Below are 17,897 nucleotides of genomic sequence, written 5' to 3'. Positions count from 1 at the left end.
CACCATCTCTCTGTCTTTTCTTCTATCTGTGCTTACTGCGAAAGTTTTGCAGGCAGCTTTTGGGAGTGTGGAGAACAGGTCGAAGCAGAGCCTGTGTTCTTTGCCCTGAGTGTAGATCCCAGCTGCGGCAGATGCAGAAATTACAACCATGAAATGCGTGTGCCTTGTCTTCAAAAATTAACCAAATAGAATGAGGTCTCTATTCACAGTAAATCATAAATAACTTTCTGCTGAATAGCTATTTATTGGTCTCAGTTTGACATACACACTGCCTCAGTGTGTGTGGTATTTTTGCTCCTCTGTGGGTACAGGTAAATGCCAAACTCCGAGTGGATTATTGGTACTTGTTGCTTTCAGCAGTCTCATGCAGACTTGCGAATGGAGAGAGTAAACTCTGAATGCCTTGGTCTGTGCCTGCACCTGTCTCGCTGTCATGAAGAGGGATCTTGTGTACAGCATAGACAGAGGGCTGAAGAGCCAGCTGGGGCTGGGGCCCTCTTGTGCTGGGCATAGAACATGACAAAGAACAGTAAGGAAGTCCAGACCCTACAGAAGCAGCAGTACAAACGTACCGGAGGCAGATGAGAAGGAGCAGCAAATAGAAGAGCAAAGTGAGCTACTTCTGAAAATCACTTTCCAGTGAGTCAGAGCCCTTCAGCAGTCCCCAGCTGCACAACAAGCTTCTCTTGAAAAGTTTAGCCATTGCAGTCTTCCAAATACTTACTCTTAAGGCTCTAGCATCTTAGATACATGTGACCCAGACTTAAAGAAAATGAGATGAAACTTTGGTGATCTTTCTCTTTGGGCAAGAAGGCCATCTAGTAAAATCAGAAAACATGTGTAGGCAATTTTGAAACCCTTTCTCCCAAATTTTTAAATGAAGGAAATCACCAAAATTAAACCTTTCTGATGAAAATACTTGGTTTCAACAAATTGTCACTTAATAGAAAAACCTTCGTGTAATTCCTGATGAGTTTTGTGTAAGGATGTTAAAGTGAATATTTTTTTAGGCCTTCCATTCAAATGCCAGGTTCAAGCAATGGCTTCTGACTGTCTCAGATCATTCCAGAGTTGTATGGATGATTTTGGAATGAATTGAATTAATTTTTCCCTGCGTTTATTTCTTCTTGCAGTCCCAGTGAGAAAGGAAATTGGTAAAACTTTTTCCAGAAGTGGCTCTTTGGTCCATTTCTTTGTCAGATACTGTTGGTGTTTGTTACAGGCATAAATCTAGCTGTTCCCATTCATAACACGCATTGCGGTGCCTTCCTGGCTTGTATGGTGCAGCTCCACCCTGCAGGTTTGAATTGGGTCCATCTTGTGTTCAACTGGGAGCAAATCCAAGTCTATCCAAAATGGAAATTTGGCAAAGTGAGAAGCAGAACAAAACCTGCTGGAGAGGAGTGACTGGAGGAGTGGGGACATGGAGAAACACTTACAGACAACGAGCGAAAGGCATTAAACAGCACAGAGCATAAGTATAGGGAATATAATCAATTGTAATATATTAATGAAGCAAGAGTCACATCAAGGTCATTGATTCATTGGAGAGTTGCCTTCTACTGCTATTTAGCTAGTGGAGTATTGCTTTTTTGCATCCAGTAGAACTGTCTGTTGCTCAAAGAGGCTTTTCAGAAGAATTCATTTTGGAACAAAATTGCTATCGTAATACAGTTTTTCTTTCTTAAAGTCATTTGGAATACATAAATGTGTTATATAAGGCAGGAAAATAGGAGGAAGAACAATTAGATGGCTATGAAAAGTTCTTTTTCTCTAGAAGCAGAAGTAGTACCCTTTTTAAATGGTATTTCAGAATTCAAGGGATTTCTTTCTACAATCATGGAAATCACAAGATAGTACAGTTTCTGTTCCTAGAGACCAGGGAGAAGTCCTTTTGGGTGAGATTTTTTTCACCAAGGGATAAAATCATTGGCTTCATTAAAGTCAAGACTGCTCCCTTCCACATGGGCTGACATTTCATCCCCAAAACTCAGAAGTGCCCTGCATCCAGTGGCACCATTGCTCTGCACCACCATAGCAACCAGGTACTTTGGAAAATTCGCCCCAATGAGAAGCAGAGCGCCCTTTAGGAAACCTGCCTTCCTCTGTACTCGGTGGGACCAAGTGCTGGTTCCTGGGAGAATGGTGTCCTGCACACCTGGTGTTGAAATTCTTTGCTCTAACCTTCCAACAGCACAGCTTTTGCTATTTTGGATGATTTATATTGCTTCTGGGGACGCTGCGTGACTTTTGTATGTAAGAGTTCAGCAGTGCCGTGAGTGAATTGTTACCTTCTTCCCAACAAATGAAAATAAATACCTGCAAATCTTGGCTTACAAAGCTTGGCTTCCATTAAAAAGTAATTACCTCCCTTTTGTGCCTTATACATGAAGAGTGGCTTCAAATGGTATGTGGCGCCTGTTCAGTGTAATTACTTTCCTTTGCTGCTTGCATAGTAAGAATGAGGCTCCAGAAGAAAGATGACTATTTGAAGAGGGCTGCTGCCATACCAGATTACACAGAGAAAGTTCTGCTTATCAAATGGATTTGTTTACTCGCTAAGATCTTCACTGGATTTCTTGTTACTGGTCATCACGGACCCACAGAAGTGGGTCCTGTGCTAATCCATGACCACACAGCTTTTAATCCTGCGAACGATGCTTAGGCACACGGCTATTGGTAGGGTTATTCAGGTGACGAGTGATGAGATAATCCAGCGCTGCGCATCGACACGGCTCGCTCTTGCAGGGCAGTTTGTACAGCGCTACATGGGTGTGTTTTATCTTGCTGGAAGTGCTCTGGGTTCCAGGGGGGAGTGGGATGGCTGTGCAGTGCGTGCTTGCTGCGCCCTGCGGGGACTCCCAGCTATTCTGAGTTTGCTCTGTGCATGTGCCCTGGTCCAGGATCCTGGCTTCCATCTGAGCAAGAGCGCTGCTAGGCAGCCTCTAACTGTGGGGTAAGAGGGAAGGAGGGAAGTGTGTGCTGTAAAACAGGCAAGAAAATTGAGGACTGTTTTGACATTCTCAGTAATATTCTGGAGCATACGTAGCTCACTCTTCCGGTACCTTTGTTTTGCTGCAAGGATGCACAGGGATGGTAAAGCTACGCATTACCTTGAGGTGAAGGAAGCCTGGTCCAGAGTGGAGAAGGCGTAGCTCCTGCCGCTGCTTTCCTCAGTGTGGCTGTGTGCCGAGTCACGCTGGAGGTGGAAGGACGGTTTGGCTGGGGCCGTAACACACACGGTGCACTCGGAGCAGCAGGCAAACAGCTCCCGTCCGTCCCCTCCACTGCACAGCCTGCTCGCCTCGAGTGCTCAGAGACAGCGAGAGCGCGCTTCGGTCCACCTCAGTGCTGACCCTCGTGTTGGTGTCTGTAGGAGAAATACCTTTGATGAGGCACTTAATGTATTTAAATTAACGTGTTTAACTGTAAATTATGTATTTACATACCTTTATAAAGTTTTATATTTAGATGTTCCACTTTGTGGGCTACAAGCCAGATGTGGCCTGTAGGATAATTTTGTTGCAGGTAGGCACTTAGCCCTCCTGAGCAGGTCCCTCACTGGCCAAAGTCTGCTCTCCTGAAATCCGGGGTTCTCATCCTGCTTTTTGCTTTGCTCCTTCCTCTCCAGATCCTGAACCTACCTATAGGTAGCTCATAAAGATACCTCTAACTGGTGTCTGGCTCGGCACTGAAAAGACTGGACCACCTAGCTATAAAGCAAATGGTACAGTGAGTAGTTTCAGATTAAAATTCTGCGTGGGCTGGTGTGAACCTGGATTTCAGCTCATCAGGTCATCTTGTCATAGTGGCTCTTGTTATTATTGGTAGCACTTTTCTGCAGCAAACACGTTCCCTGTAGCCAGTGCACAGCTGATGCACAGATCCACGGCTCCGTCATTGCAAATGTTGCTTTAATCAGGTAGGCGAGGTGAAGGAGGCTGCTCTTAACCCAAAGTGCTTGCAGATGGCAGCGTTCTGCTCAGGACAGTCCCAGTTCACCGTGTTGCTTTTCTTGCTTCGTTCTGGCTCAGCGGTGCGCGTTGCCAAGACCAAGCTGCTTTGCAGCGCCAGTAGGATGTGGGGAGCAGCGGAGTGGCTTCGCCATTGTAAGGGCTGTTGCAGTGGGCACTGCTTGACGGGGTACTGTAGTTTCTGGTGGCAGGCTGGGACCACATGAAGAGGCCTGGTAGGAAATGGCTGAACCAAAGGTCTTGCATCCAGTCTGTGCTAAGATCAATTGAATGTCAGTAATCTTTGTGTATGGAGTAGGCATCTGAGTGAGATTATTGGAGGCAGTGTATCTAGGGGATCTTTCCCTTACTTAGCTGGTAGATGCCTACAGCTGGTGCTGGGGTATGGGACTGTTGGGCTTTTTCAGGTAACTGTCGCTGTACTAACAACTGGTCAGGGCTTTCAAGCGTGGTGTCAGTGCTGGCACTGCTGGCATGGTGACCCTTTCAGTCACGCTGGCTACCCTGGGAAGGGGAGTGTTGGCAGACCAAGTGATCAGGGTGACATGGATCCCAGTGTGGCTGTGTTAGCTGACTAGATAGCGTGTCCTAAAAGTTGGAATAGCAGGTAGGGTGAGCAGAGGACAATGAAAGCCTGAATGTCACAGATGCAAAGAGTAGGTCTGAGTAATGAGAAAGCATGAATGAGGTATGTCTTAAAGCAACTTTACATGTTGTTAGCCATGGATATCTACTCTAGTCTGTACCCTGGCCATAGTCAAAACAGGTGGACGGTAGCTGTGAACAGAGCTGTGTATGAGAGTACAAACAGCAACATTTTCACGGGTCAATACCTGGGTATTCATGCCTGTGGTAGGATTTTTAAAAGAGCCCAAGGACTGGGAAATATTTGAGCAGTTTTCTTTTTTAATTTTATTATTTAATTTTAATTTTTTTATCTTGCCACAACTGTGGGGGTGCATGTCATTTCATGGAGTAAATGTGCTTTGCATCAGTACCGCTTACCTGTCTGAAAGATTAAGCTGTGGTGGTGTGAGTACCTTTAATGTGAGAGGAATTACATCCCACACATGAGGGTTTTACTCTGCAGAGACAGGAAGTAGCACCACTTGTCTCTGTAGGTGGACGGGTTTGGCAGTTTGGGTTGTGTGCAGATTATCACGAGGTAGACAGCAGGGAGGACTGGGCTTTTGCTAGAGGGAGCAGATACAGACCCACGGGGGCCGAGTGCAAATGAATAAACAGCGGGTTGTCTGGTACCTCAGATCCAGTGAGGATGGGGACCTGATGTGATCGCACCACTCCAGACCAAATCCTTCTCCTGGTGGTGACTTCACCCCTACCGTGAGCTGCACATACTCTTTGGCAGAGCCCTATCGGTGGTCTGCCCACTTTCATATGTCTCCTTTGCTTTTAGTGAATTCAGTTGAAGCCTGCAGAGTGCCTTTCTGCTTGTGCTGGATCTAAACAGATTTTACAGGTTCCAGTGCTGGTCTGATTGATAAAACGCTGCTGTTTCTTTCAGAGAAAGCAGTGTTGGGGGGAAGAGAGAGTGCAAGAGAGAGCACTTATCAATGCAGCATCCAGGAGCGTCAGTGATACAGAGGGAAAATTAGAGGGGCACATGGGTAAAAGAGGTCAAGAGGGGAGACAGCAAATCTATAGGGGGGAAAAAAGCTTTAGCTGAAAACAAATTTGCTATTAACTTAATGAAAAAAGACGTTTTGGAAAGACAGTTTGTAAAATAGTGCCAGATTTTGTGAATGTCTCTGGACCACAGGCAGGCACGCACGCATGAACACAGACACGCATCCAAAAGTGGGAAAATAAAAGGGAAATAATAATTTTTTGAAAATCAGGTTCATATTTTCAGACTAAAACAAATTCTTGTTTTAAATTTTTATCCCTTGAAATGTTAAGCAAAGACTTTAAGGGAAAGATATTTTAGAGCAGATTATGTGACTAAACATGAAATAGGTTTTTTATTTTGCTTTGACTAAAGGATTATTGGAAACAATTTTTGTCTTGTTGAAAAGGTGAATAAAAATTATTGTTTTGAAACTAATAAAAGGGAAAAACAACCGTCTGGGAAACATGATGACCTAATCCTGCCTTCTGCTGGAGGTACCCTGGCCCTACACGTAGCTGAAAGATGTCGGTGTGGCTCCCTTGGCTGTAATACAAGCGAGCTGGTTTTACCAGAGCTGGCGAATGCTTGACTAAATTACCCAAACCAGTCAGAGAGAAAAGAATCATACTCACAAAGAAGGGTACCACCTTAAGGGCGGCCTTCTTGTTCACGTTGCGCTTGTTGTCTTGTTCCTGGTGATATTTGTTATTTAAACTGAGATGATTTTTGTTGGTTTGTTTGATTTTCGAGTTTTTTGTTTGTGGGGTTTTTTTGGGGGGGGGGGGGGGGGGGGAATATTTTTTGAGAAGAAAGAAACAAAGGCAGGATTCAAAGAAGGAAAGTGAAATGTGGACTAAGGCAAACGTGGGTCTACTTGCTTGCTGTTTTAGTTCCAGGAAAGATGCTTCATGAAAACTCAGTTTCTGTCTCTCTGTAGTACCTGTTGTGCTGTGTTTTGTGGTGGTATCCGTCGGGGTTTATCCATGTTCCCAGTGAGAGCTGCTATTTTCCCTGTTTTACATGGTGACGTGATACAAGAGTACCTAATCCTCTTAATTAATACTAATTTTTTTAAGCCCATATGTGAATTTCCTCTACCTGTAGAACACCACACTACGCTATAGCACAGTGAAAGTTACGGCAGATGGTAGTGTAATGGATAAACGTTCACTTGTACCTGCGCATCGTTCCCTTATTTACCCTAAATGAAGCAGAGAAGCAGACGCTCCCTGGTCCCTTCCCTGTCCTGTTGGTACCAGCTGGTTGGACAGGCCGTGCTTGGATGACTCCAGGCCAAACCTCAGTTGCCCCTCGAGTGTACGTAGGCGTTTGTCTCGGACAGAGGGGCAAGGGTTGGCAACGGAGAAGCTAAAGAAACAAGTGAGCTTTCTCCCCGCGCTCTGGAGCTGCTCCCATATTCAGAGACAGCCAGAGGCAGACAGTGAAACAGAAGAGAAGCCGGGGAGGGGGTGTGTGTGGGTAGTGTGTGCAAAGCTTGCTTCCAGCTCTCCGCTGAGCCGTGACCCGGTTTCTCCGGGAGCTGCCTGCTGTTTGCTTCTTTTCGAAGCAAGTTCCTGGGACAATGCTTTGCATGCCAAGCAGGGTCAGCCGCTCAGATAGGGAGGGTTCTGAACTAGGCATGCACCCCCCCTTTCCGTCTTCTCCAGCACCTCGACGGCTCCTTTTTTTTTTTCTTGTTTTCCTCCTGTCTTCCCTTTCCTTGCTCAGAATGAGGAAAGAAAGCTAGTTCTTGCATGCATAGAGAAAACAAGGGAAACTTTCAAGGATGTTGAATGAAAATGATTGCAGTGACTGCTAGATGCTAATTTTTTTATTGTAATTGTTATCTTGACAGAATCCAAGAAGAAGAAAAAGGAAGGCAAGAAACAAGAGAAGATGCTGGATTAATGGAACCAACTTGGGCAATATGAGAAAGGGACATCAGCAAACACGATCAGTTAACAGTTTCATTTATACTTAGGCATTTAATCCTAAAATTATTTATAGCTTAATGGTACCATAGAAGGAAACAAGCAAACACAGAAAAAAAAAAAAATCCTTTTTTTATTACTTTAGTATTTTTAATGTATAACCCTAACAACAATTTTTAGAGGCCTGTAATAAAGGACTCCAAACTCACTTAGAAAATTATGTCTATTGTATATTGAACAATGTAGAGGTTTTTAAATTTTTTTTTTTATTCTCAAGTCTTGCCATAGGTCTCAATCTGGTAATTACTCCGTGCAAGCAGAACCTGAACCTGTACAGAGCTCTGCTGAAGCCAGTGGTGCCCTGTGTGAACATAGGAGTCTGGCTGGATGCAAGTGTATTTAAGATTGGGACCTTATACCTGAAAAAACACAAACTTGTTTCTGAAGTTCTTATTACATCTGGATAACTCTATGACATTTTTGTTTAAGGAAATGATGGGGGCACTTTGAACATTTACAGGCATAGAATTTTTTTGAATGTGTGGTGAGTGTTCGTTCCAAAATGCCACCATCTCCGGGTAAACACCAGTAACACTCCTATTCTTGGCCATGTTTGGGATGTCAGCAGTAAAAATTCTGAAATCTTTCGACAGCTGGATGTAGAAGAGTCCTAATTTTTCACGATTTTCTAGCAATGATTTGTCAAAGTGGAATGGTAGCAAAATTTCATTTTTTCTCACATCAGTGCTGGTGGATAGCAGTGTCCTGTGTTTTACCTATAAAAGCTGAAAAATGCTTTCTTTTATTTGTTTATTTTGCCAGAAAGGAGAATATCCTTTTCACAAAAAGCTAGTTGAACTTGTTGCGATTCCGCCTGACCCAACTCCCTTTTGTGTCAGTGGGAATCTTCCTGTTGATTTTAATGTTAGCTGGTTGACAAATAATGTGTCTGGTGGGAAGCAGCAGAAGTCGTCTGTTTGGAAACTGCCTGAGATAGCTCATAATTTTGACTGATAAAAGGACAGTTTGTGGACTTGAAACCAATAGGAATGAAATTAATTTTTATTTCCCTCTTCGTAAAGCAGAAGGGAAATATAAAACCTTTTGCTTTCTTCCATTCTTATACGAGCAAAAAGACCTTGGAAAAGCTCAGTCAAAATAAAAATAGTTCTGTGATTTTTTTTGTTTGTTTTATCTTTTTAAATGATCTACAGGTGAAAAAAAAGAAAAAAGGATGACCAGCTGGTTTTCAGTTTGTTCAGTTTTACGTATTTTAAATGATAAGACGTCCTGAGAAAAGTCACAAAGTAGAAAAAAGATCTGACACAGGGCTTGTCTGTCCCCAGGTGAAGAGTTGTTTAACAAACTGGAAAGCCAGCAGACCAGACGTTTTAGAGGAAACATATGGGATTTCAGTGCCCAAATTTATTTTAAATCATTACTTCTAAATTCTAAATCTTAAAATTCAACAGCAAAAAATAAGCTTTACCATTGGTGTAGGCTGCAGACTTGCTGCTGGTCAGGAGGAGTCGTCTCCCTTGTAGTCCTACAGATGCCCACTGACTTCAGCGAAGCTGCAGCAGGGTGTTTTCATCAGAGTAAATCATGTTGCGCTTTTGGGATTAGCTTGTAGACAAGCAGAGAGTCTTTTTCCAAACTAATTTATCGCTCCCCTTTACTGTGGGGGGGGAAAAAAAAAAAATTGCAGAGCTTGCCCTCTTTTTTCTCACATGGAGGGTGTGCTAATCTGAACTCACAGTAAGGCAAGTCCTCCTGTAGGCATTCCCAAACGCTTCGAAGCCAGCTAGCCAAGGCTGCATATAGCTCAAGATAGATCAGCCACACGTTTCCCAGACCCCTTGGGTGTGTTTTGCAGTCTGTACTGATGTCCTTGTTATTTTGACTACACTATTACACATACCTGAGCCAGTGGTATAGGTAAAATGTCCCCAAGGTGGTGGATGCGCAATGACCAAATCCAGAATATATCATAAAGGCTCATATTTGGGTGGTTCTGGGTGCTATTTAGTTTGTTCGTGTTCTAAGCAGGTCTACCAGTGCTTGTGCCTCGGCTTAAACGAATGAATTGGTGGGTCTGATTGAAAGTAAAGGGAGAAAGAAGCTTTTTCACTCACCAAAGGTTTGTCTGTCTAAATGCTGCATCAGTTCACTTAAACTGGTTCAGCTTTGAGTGCAGCCGCTGTTGCATCATTGTGTTAGGCTGGTTAATCTAGTCCAGGTTTCACAGGGAGCTGGCAGGAGCTGGGAATGATGCCGAGACCAACAGTTTGACTGTCCTTTAGCAAGCCTTAGATGTGACTTCTGGATTCCACCTCTGTGAGTAAGAAGAAAATAAATTCCCCTGTGTTTTCTCTGATACCTTATGACCCTTATGATTAACTGCCCGTCTGGCTTGCTAAAGAAACATTCCTAATAGTTTTTGAAGGAGGCTGATCAAGTTCCCATTGTTGCGATGGTGGTGTAGGGCCTCCGTGGAGAGAGTTTACAGAAAACAAAGAAACAAACAAAAAATGCCGTGTTAGGAGCAGAAGAAAGTGCAGCAGTCCTGACAGCAAAAGGTGTGAAATAGGAGAACGCTTCCTCTGTGCTGCTCAGCCACGTATGTTTGGATCTATATTGGCATCTCCCTGTTGACAGTAGCTGGAGTTGTATCTGTCATAGTTTATGAACAATGAAGAAAATTTCCAAGAAACTAGCAGAAAACATTGTGTAGAAACTCTGGCTATGAAGATGGTAAAAGCGATTCGTGGCAGAACACAGAGGAAGGTTGAATAGAATAGGTCAGTCGGGTCGGCTCTGAAAGGAGGTACCTGAAAGGAGCAGCTGCTTCTCTAGTGACATTATCAAGAAAGCAAGAGGCGAGTATCTGAGCAAAACCTCTTCCCACCCCATCTTGCTCAGTTTCCACCTGAACCATTCTGAGATTTCCTCTTATTTGTTGTCTGATCTTCTACCCTTCCTCCTTTGGGAGGGCAAGCTTGTCTGACAGTGCTGTGGGGGCGGCTACTTCAGATGAAACACGTGTTTTGCCCTCTTGGTGCTATCCTGTTACGATGGAAAATCACTTAGCATAGATGTGTTACTTAGCTAGTTTAACCGACTGAAGCTTGTTTCATGAATGTCCCTTTCGAGAAGTGGTTTCCATCTTTGTTTGCTATGGCTATAATATGGTATAGGGAGATGATAGGAACCCCGCAGATGACAGCCTTGTTCTGAGCAGTCAGATCTCTCAGAGAAGAGAGGGGTGAGTCGCTGAACATCAGCAAAGGATGGATCTGAATCCAGATTCTGGATTCTAGCAAATTTAAACTTAGGGGAATTTGGGTGTAGCTCCCTTCCCTTCCCCTAAGTAGGCTGAGCCATGCTGCTAAGCAATTAGGCCAGTCTGTGTCTTGATTCAAAACAACATCTGAGGATTGGAGGATTTTCTGACTTTGACACATCTTCTGACAGAAGTGACCGTATTGAAAGAGAATCATTGCTTGTCAGCCTGGCATATTTAACAGACTATGAAGTGCAACAAGGTTCAAGGAAGGGAGAACATTTGTTGTGCATGCAGGTAGATGCTAAGTAGTAACTTACTAGTTCTCATCTTCTAATTCCTTAATGACATTCTGGACTGTACTGTTTTGCAAAGGAGAAATATTAGGAGAAATGAAAGAAGAATAATTATAAAATGTATCAACAGACAGTGTGGGAGACATTGTCAAGAGAGACAGGTATGAAGTCAGGAGCATTTTATACAAACTACTTGTGTGCTCCTTGAGTGAGGAAAGCAGGATTACTAGCTGGCACGTTTGTTTTTATGCTTTGCTTGATTTGTGCCTTAATGAAAACTAGTCAAATATAGAATGTTACAAAAAATACAGAGAAGTAAAGTCCCACTCCAACCTCAAAAGAATGCGTCCAATAGGAGGCAATGTCAAAAAGAGACATTAGTATGTCTTTTCTGGTTTAGGAGTGCAAGTTATGATGATGTTGGTAGGAACAAACATAACCTATTTCTTTAACTTTGATATATATTGTTCGCCACTTGGCATGTGGCAATGGACAATTCAAGTAAAACAGTGAAACAATGGGATGAACTAAGGGGAGGTGAATACTTACAGAGACTCTTTCTGTAAATGGGCCTATAAACCCCCTGAAGCTAACCATGCTGCTAGCAGGGAGCGTCTGAAGGTAAACCTGGTGTAGCATTCCCATTTGTTTAAGGGAATCCCTTAGCAGATAATGAATTTTATCTGAATTTCCTTAGTCTAATGTCAATGCTGAGGGTGGGACAAAAATAAATCTGACTTCACCTCAGTCTAGGAACTACAACAGCTTAACAAAGTAAATATGCCACTTTTCTAAGTCAAAATCTTGGTGAGGTACACCATTTTGACATGATACAATAGTCTGTCACGTCTCCCAGATCCTTATAGGAAGGGGAAGCAGTATGTCAATGGGAGTAAGTGTCTCATATTCAGTCTTACTAAACTCTCTAGGACAGCATCTTCTGTGAACTTCTGTGTTCTGTCCTTTGTGGGGACAGATTACATGTCTGCCTTCCTCCGCTCATCCCTAATTTTGATACTATTTGGAAGTTTTCTGTCAATTCTGCTAAGGCACTCTACCTCTCGGCCAAACCTGCAGATATTGTTGAGCTTTCCCCATGCTGGAGGCTGTATTCTCCATTTCTTGCTGTGTAGTTGCAAAACAGCCCCAGCAAGCCCCTACCATCAGTTACCTCTCATTGTGTCCTTCTGAGATTAAAAGATGCAGTACCAACTTGTTAATCAGAAGATGACAATGAAGAAGGAAGTAGGAGAATGAGCAAAGAGATTCCCTGGGTTTGTTGGGACGGTGGCTTGCTGGTAAAATCTTTGTCATAGCTCAACCTAAGCGAGACTTCCTAGGGGACAGAAATGCATCACATTTGATTGAAAATTAGAGACAATGATGAAAAAGTGTCTGCCCTCAAGCAGGGAAACACCTTAGCTAGATAAATAGAGGCAAGAAGCTGCATCCTTTCCCACTATGTCCTCTTTTACCATCAAATTAAAGGGAAGAAGCATGGTGCATAGAGCTTCAGGGATAGTAGAAGTCTTATCCGAGCAAAGTAGGGCACGGAGAGACCTTCTTCCACCCCATGGGCGTTTACATTTGGAGAAGGTCTAGGTAGTCTTGTTCATAGCAGCAGAAAACTTTGTGTGCTTTTGGACCAAAACTAAACAACGCTGGAGTCCAATTTCATCTAATATTCCCTTTCTCCTGCCCTTCAAAAATGGCAATCTGCCTTGTGGCATCATTCTGACCTGAGCAGGAAAGAGACATTTTGAGGAAAACTTGGGAATTCAACTATCATTATCTGATTGGTGGGGCTGTGCAATCTTTTCTCCCTTTCTGCAGCTTGCCTTTTAAATGTGGAATGTCTTGGCGTCCCTGATGGCTAAAATCTCGGTAGGGATCTGCTAGCCTGTGAATTGCTCGGCTTGGAGTGAGTTGCCTATGAAGAAACTGTACCTGTTGTTCTTATTCCTTTCTTAAAACCTGACACAGTAACAAACAAACCCCACAACAAAACTGAAGGCATGTGTCCAATGTATGAATTTAATGATGAGAGAAAACAGAGGATCCCCAGTATTCCTATTTCAGAAGGTCATTCAAAGTTAAAGACCGTGCAAAAGCTTTAGCCCTGAATTCTGTGATGTAAAGCTAGGAAAATGGAGAGCCTCTGCAGGGTTGTCTTACCCATACTTAATTTCATTCAATTAATTACACTGAATTCCCTCACCCTCATCTACCTGGCAACAAGACATTATTTAACTTTTCTCTTTAGGTCATTCATTACACTTCCTATATTACAGTTATGTAGTTCATCTAGATTTTTACAGCGGAAGGAAATGGCTCTGATAATTCAGAGTGTGTTGTGGTTGCTGAGGGGACCTGAAGCAGAGACAGGCTAGTGCTGCTGCAGCTTGGAGCTAGAAACCACCTAATGAGGGAGTCAACATCAGACACAGCAGCTCTCTAAATAGACATGCATACATACCACATGTATGTATCTGTATACAGGGAAGCAAAACTGCTTTAAGAAGTGCATCCATAACTCAAAATGTGTCTCGCAACTAGTACTGCCGTGCTTTCAAGCTAAAGTAGAAGAGTTTTTTGTCCTGTGTTGTTTTTTACAGGATACAAGAGTCATATGTAGGTTGAGGAGAGCTAGGTTGCTTTCCACTCCCCAGCATATCAGCTTGAGGATAGCTGTGTCCAGGGAAAATGCAAAACACATGCCGATGAAATGGCTGATAGGACTTAGTGTCGGAGTGCTGTTCTCTTCTGTCACACCAAGTATATGGCAGGGCTTTGTTCCTAGCTTCAAAGTGGACAGACGGCTTCGGATAGGTGTGAACGTAGAAAACTAGGCAGAAAAAGGCTTTTTCTCTGCCAGTAATAAGTAGGGAAAATGGGGAAAAAAAGATGGGAAAAACAAAGTAAAACAGAGATCATCTTGGTATTTGTAGTTTGGGTGTTAAACAGAAAGAAGGAATGAATGTCAAAGTAACAAAGCCTGAATATCATGTTCAGTGGATTTCTAATTCTGTATATATCTATTAAACCAGTGCTATATGGTATCTTCTTATGGGTTGCTCTCTTTTTCCTGTTCCTTCGGGTTTTTTTTTCCTGTTTGTATATTGATTTTGTAAGCTAGCAGTGTGTTACCTTTTCAATTTTTTTAAAACTTGTATGAAAGCCATATATCCATATTGTAGAATGAAAGCATTAATCCTGTAACATCCCTTAATGTTTCCCTTAGCTCTTTGGGATTGTGGGAGGCTCTAGTGAATGTATATGTCTACCAACTGTATCAACATAATTTACTTGCTCTTAGTGGCGATAAAGAATTAAATAAACTAATACACAGAAGCGTGGTGTTCTCATTTGGTTGTGGAAACTATAGGGGGACTTCTGAAGCTTCTTGAATTAATTCCAAGTATATTTAGTGGTTTTTCTTTACTGTACTAATTTCCCATCAGCTATAGGTGTTGCTTGTCACAGAAACACTCTTCATTGTAAATTCAGAAAAAGTTTCAGTCTGTAGAAAGAAATCTGCCAGAAGGCCAAAGGATTCTAGCAGAAAACAGCTCTTTGGTTTGGACATACTGAAGTCTGTCTGCCCCAAATTCCTGGCGTTTACCAGGTCTGTTAAGCAGCTTGTTTCAGTATGCAGTTGTTTCAACCTGTGTAACGTTGGCATAATGATAGGTTACAGATGAAGAGTTTGTGTTTTGCGTTTTTTTTCGGTTTTGTTTTTTTTTTAGAATTACTGTATCAGCTAAGCAGTGGGAAAACCTTTTTCCCAGTCCTGTCATGCTCAGCTCTTTAACAGTGACTTTAATGAGCGTGTGTGTTCAGTGAGCGATGATTAAGCCTCAGGAGTAGATCATAGAAGTTAAATTACATTAATGGACTAGATAGAATTATGCAGAAATTCAGGTAATGCTCATTGTATATTAATTTCTTCGCTTTTCTTTTTGTTCTTTCATTATGCTTTCTTCCTAAATCTACTTTCTTTTCCAAATACTTTTCCTGGTTTTGTTTCTGTGTCCAACTGTTAGTTAAAATGTTAGAATAGTTAATTACTCTACACAAGCCATTCCATCACTCGCTGCCAAAAGAGGGAGATGCTTCACACTGTTTACAAGACTAGGAGATTTATACAAGCTTCTGAAATTGTTTGGAAGAAAGTGAAGTATTACAAGGTATGAAAACTGACAGTGCATTCTTCAAACCACTAATGGACTCAGCAGCCTCAATCTTGTCGTTGGAAAGGAGACCACTAACTATTGTTGAATTACAAAAAAAAAAACTTAATTCCTTTTTAATATGCTACTTAGTGGTTAGTTGCATTTTTATGTTATGGAGTAAGGAGAGAGTTTTAGGATGCTCTTGTTCTTCTATGGGAGATACTTGATCCCATCAGTAAGCCTGAGATGCTAGAGGATTGTCTGGAGTCATGCTTCGCTTCCCAGAGCTCCATCATACAGGACACATGGGTCTGATTCCTCCTGTCCTTCCCTCCTCTGTCCCCAAATGCTGATTAAGCTATGAACAGACCTGGCAAAGAGCTTTCAGAGCAGCTCTTTTCTGGTGGGTTGCCTTCATGGAAAAGGGTCTTACAAGGCCATCTCTGTCTTTATGTAGCCTCTTTTTGTTATATATTGAGTATATGAAGGGAGAGGACTTCGTGCAGAAGAGACCTGAGTTCTGCTACCACCCTGGCCTCCAAACTTCTGGGAGGGGTGGTTCATTAAGTGGGTCTATGGATGCAAAGAGGACCACCAGTGGTAAGTGGGATGAGATGTCCACGCAGAAGTAACCACTAGCAGTGCAAAGGCCACTTTGGGAACTGTAAGACCCCAGAGCTCAACCTGTGCACTACTACGGCTGAAGTTGAAAACCTGTTTGTACTTCATCATCCCTCTGGCCTTGCACAGGGTAGAATTGCAGCTGACACTCCAATGCATGGTGGTCACACATGCACCACACACTTAGACACACGCTCACTTCATCCCTTGCCTTGTAGATGGCAGAGCAACACCTGATTTTCACAGAGAGCAGAGAGTTTGCACAATCAGCTGTTCACGTTCAAGATGAAGCGTTCCCCCAAAGTAATTATACAGCTCTGTGTCCATTGTCATCTTTTACGGTGATGTGGGAAGTCGCCTACACAGAGATGCTCTCTCGGTTTATCTTACTTTGCCTGTACTAATTGTCTCTAGGGAAAAACAAATGGAAGAAAAAAACCTGTACTCTTATAGTAAAATACAAGTCTGTTATAAAATTTCCTCTGTTTTTAAGAAAGACCATTACAGTTGACTTGTGATCAAATGAGATTTGGCATTAAATATACGTACACATGTACACACACACAAATGTGTATACACACAGAGAGTGTCTTTGACAGAAAAATCCATCCCTTCAGGTACCCTGGGTTATAAGAAGGCCGCATTGCTACACAACCACTGTTGACATTATTGTCTCCATTGGCAAAGAGTATTTTTTATTTGTATTTATTCAGCCTCTGTTTTCTTAGCTACACTGTAGTCCTTTTGATTTGCTGTTTCTCTCCATTTCTACCCCAAGAGCAAAAGATGAGAGCTTGGATCTGAAAAGGTCAGTAACTTTTTTTTTTTCTGTTTGGTACATAAAGCCTCTCAAGACCAGAACACAAGAAAGAATCCGTCTTTAAAAAAAAATATCTATATGTATATATAATGATAAATGTTTTCAGTTAACTGATGGTTATTTAGCAGTTGCTGAGTGTTTGTTATGGGAGGTTCTGGAGGCAGGGTAAAAGAGAAATGTAGTGTGCTGTGTGTGGTGGAAAGTTAAAAGTTTCCATAACAATGACAATTAATTTGCGTGCTATTGCATTTTGAAGTATGGGCTGTGACGTTGTTTGTGGGTTTTTTTTCACCTTGATCTACAACTTCATAAACCTACAGTTCATAATGAAAGAGTTCTGCACCCAACTGTATTTTTTTGTCTGAAAAACTTTAGCTTTTTTATTACATTAATTTTTGTATTTCTGTTTTTCATGATATAGCACACAGATGCCCGTGGGACCTAGATACTCAGCCTTGGTCAAGTGCAGTTGGTGTCGCTCCGGGGTGCACAGTGGGCCTCAGTCTGATGAAGTGGCTGCCTGGCGATGTGCTTGATGCAAAGTCGATCTCCAGCTGCAAGAATGGACTGACGTCCACTTTCTCCTCAAAGCATTTATGGTGGAAGTGGCGACCAACGAGATGCAACACAGGGCTTTATTATCCCTATTAGCCTTTCTCCCTCTCTTTCTTTTTCTTTCTTCCACTCTCTGCTCTCCATACTGCTGACCCAGAACTCGGTGAGTAAGTGATTGTCTGGGAAGGGCCACGTCGGTGATGTCTGCAATGGCATGGACTCACTGTTGTAAATAGACCCCAAACTTCTGCGGGGCTGGGAGTTTTGGGAAGAAATGTTGAGGAGGAGAGGTGATTTTGGAAGGTGGGAATAGAATCCCTGACGTAAAGATGAACACAACAAAAAACTGGGTTTGTGTCAGACACAAAAAAGGGCCCAGACTGAGGTGCTGAAGAGTCCCGTCCCAAAACTAGGATTACCTGGGCAGTTGGTGGAACTGGCTGCAAGGAAAGACAGAGATTTCCCCGTCTTGTCTTCTGACAAGATATATTCTGGATGTGAAGTGGCCCATTTTCAGCCTGGAGTAATGTCTTGAGACTCACGATATAATGTAAAAAGATCCTAAAATACATAGTATCTCACTCCTGTAACAATTTACGTGAGTGATAGTCCTGC

At 42.6% G+C, this 17,897-nt stretch overlaps 1 protein-coding gene across 1 annotated transcript in view; it reads left to right on the top strand.

The window, feature by feature from the left end:
• PTN (pleiotrophin) overlaps positions 1 to 14,465 on the top strand; it is an 84,258-nt gene extending 69,793 nt beyond the window's left edge. Inside the window, exon 5 of the mRNA XM_075428710.1 lies at positions 7,460 to 14,465. Coding sequence (XP_075284825.1) covers positions 7,460 to 7,512 — 53 coding nt within the window. The 3' untranslated portion in view covers positions 7,513 to 14,465. The remainder of the gene's footprint in view (positions 1 to 7,459) is intronic.
• The last annotated feature ends 3,432 nt before the right edge of the window (positions 14,466 to 17,897 follow it).

The sequence above is a fragment of the Opisthocomus hoazin genome, chromosome 8 (genome assembly GCF_030867145.1).
Source record: "Opisthocomus hoazin isolate bOpiHoa1 chromosome 8, bOpiHoa1.hap1, whole genome shotgun sequence".
In the NCBI taxonomy this organism is placed as follows: Eukaryota; Metazoa; Chordata; class Aves; order Opisthocomiformes; family Opisthocomidae; genus Opisthocomus; species Opisthocomus hoazin.
Note: the sequence above shows the minus strand (reverse complement) of the source record. Positions and strands in the feature narration are given on the sequence as shown.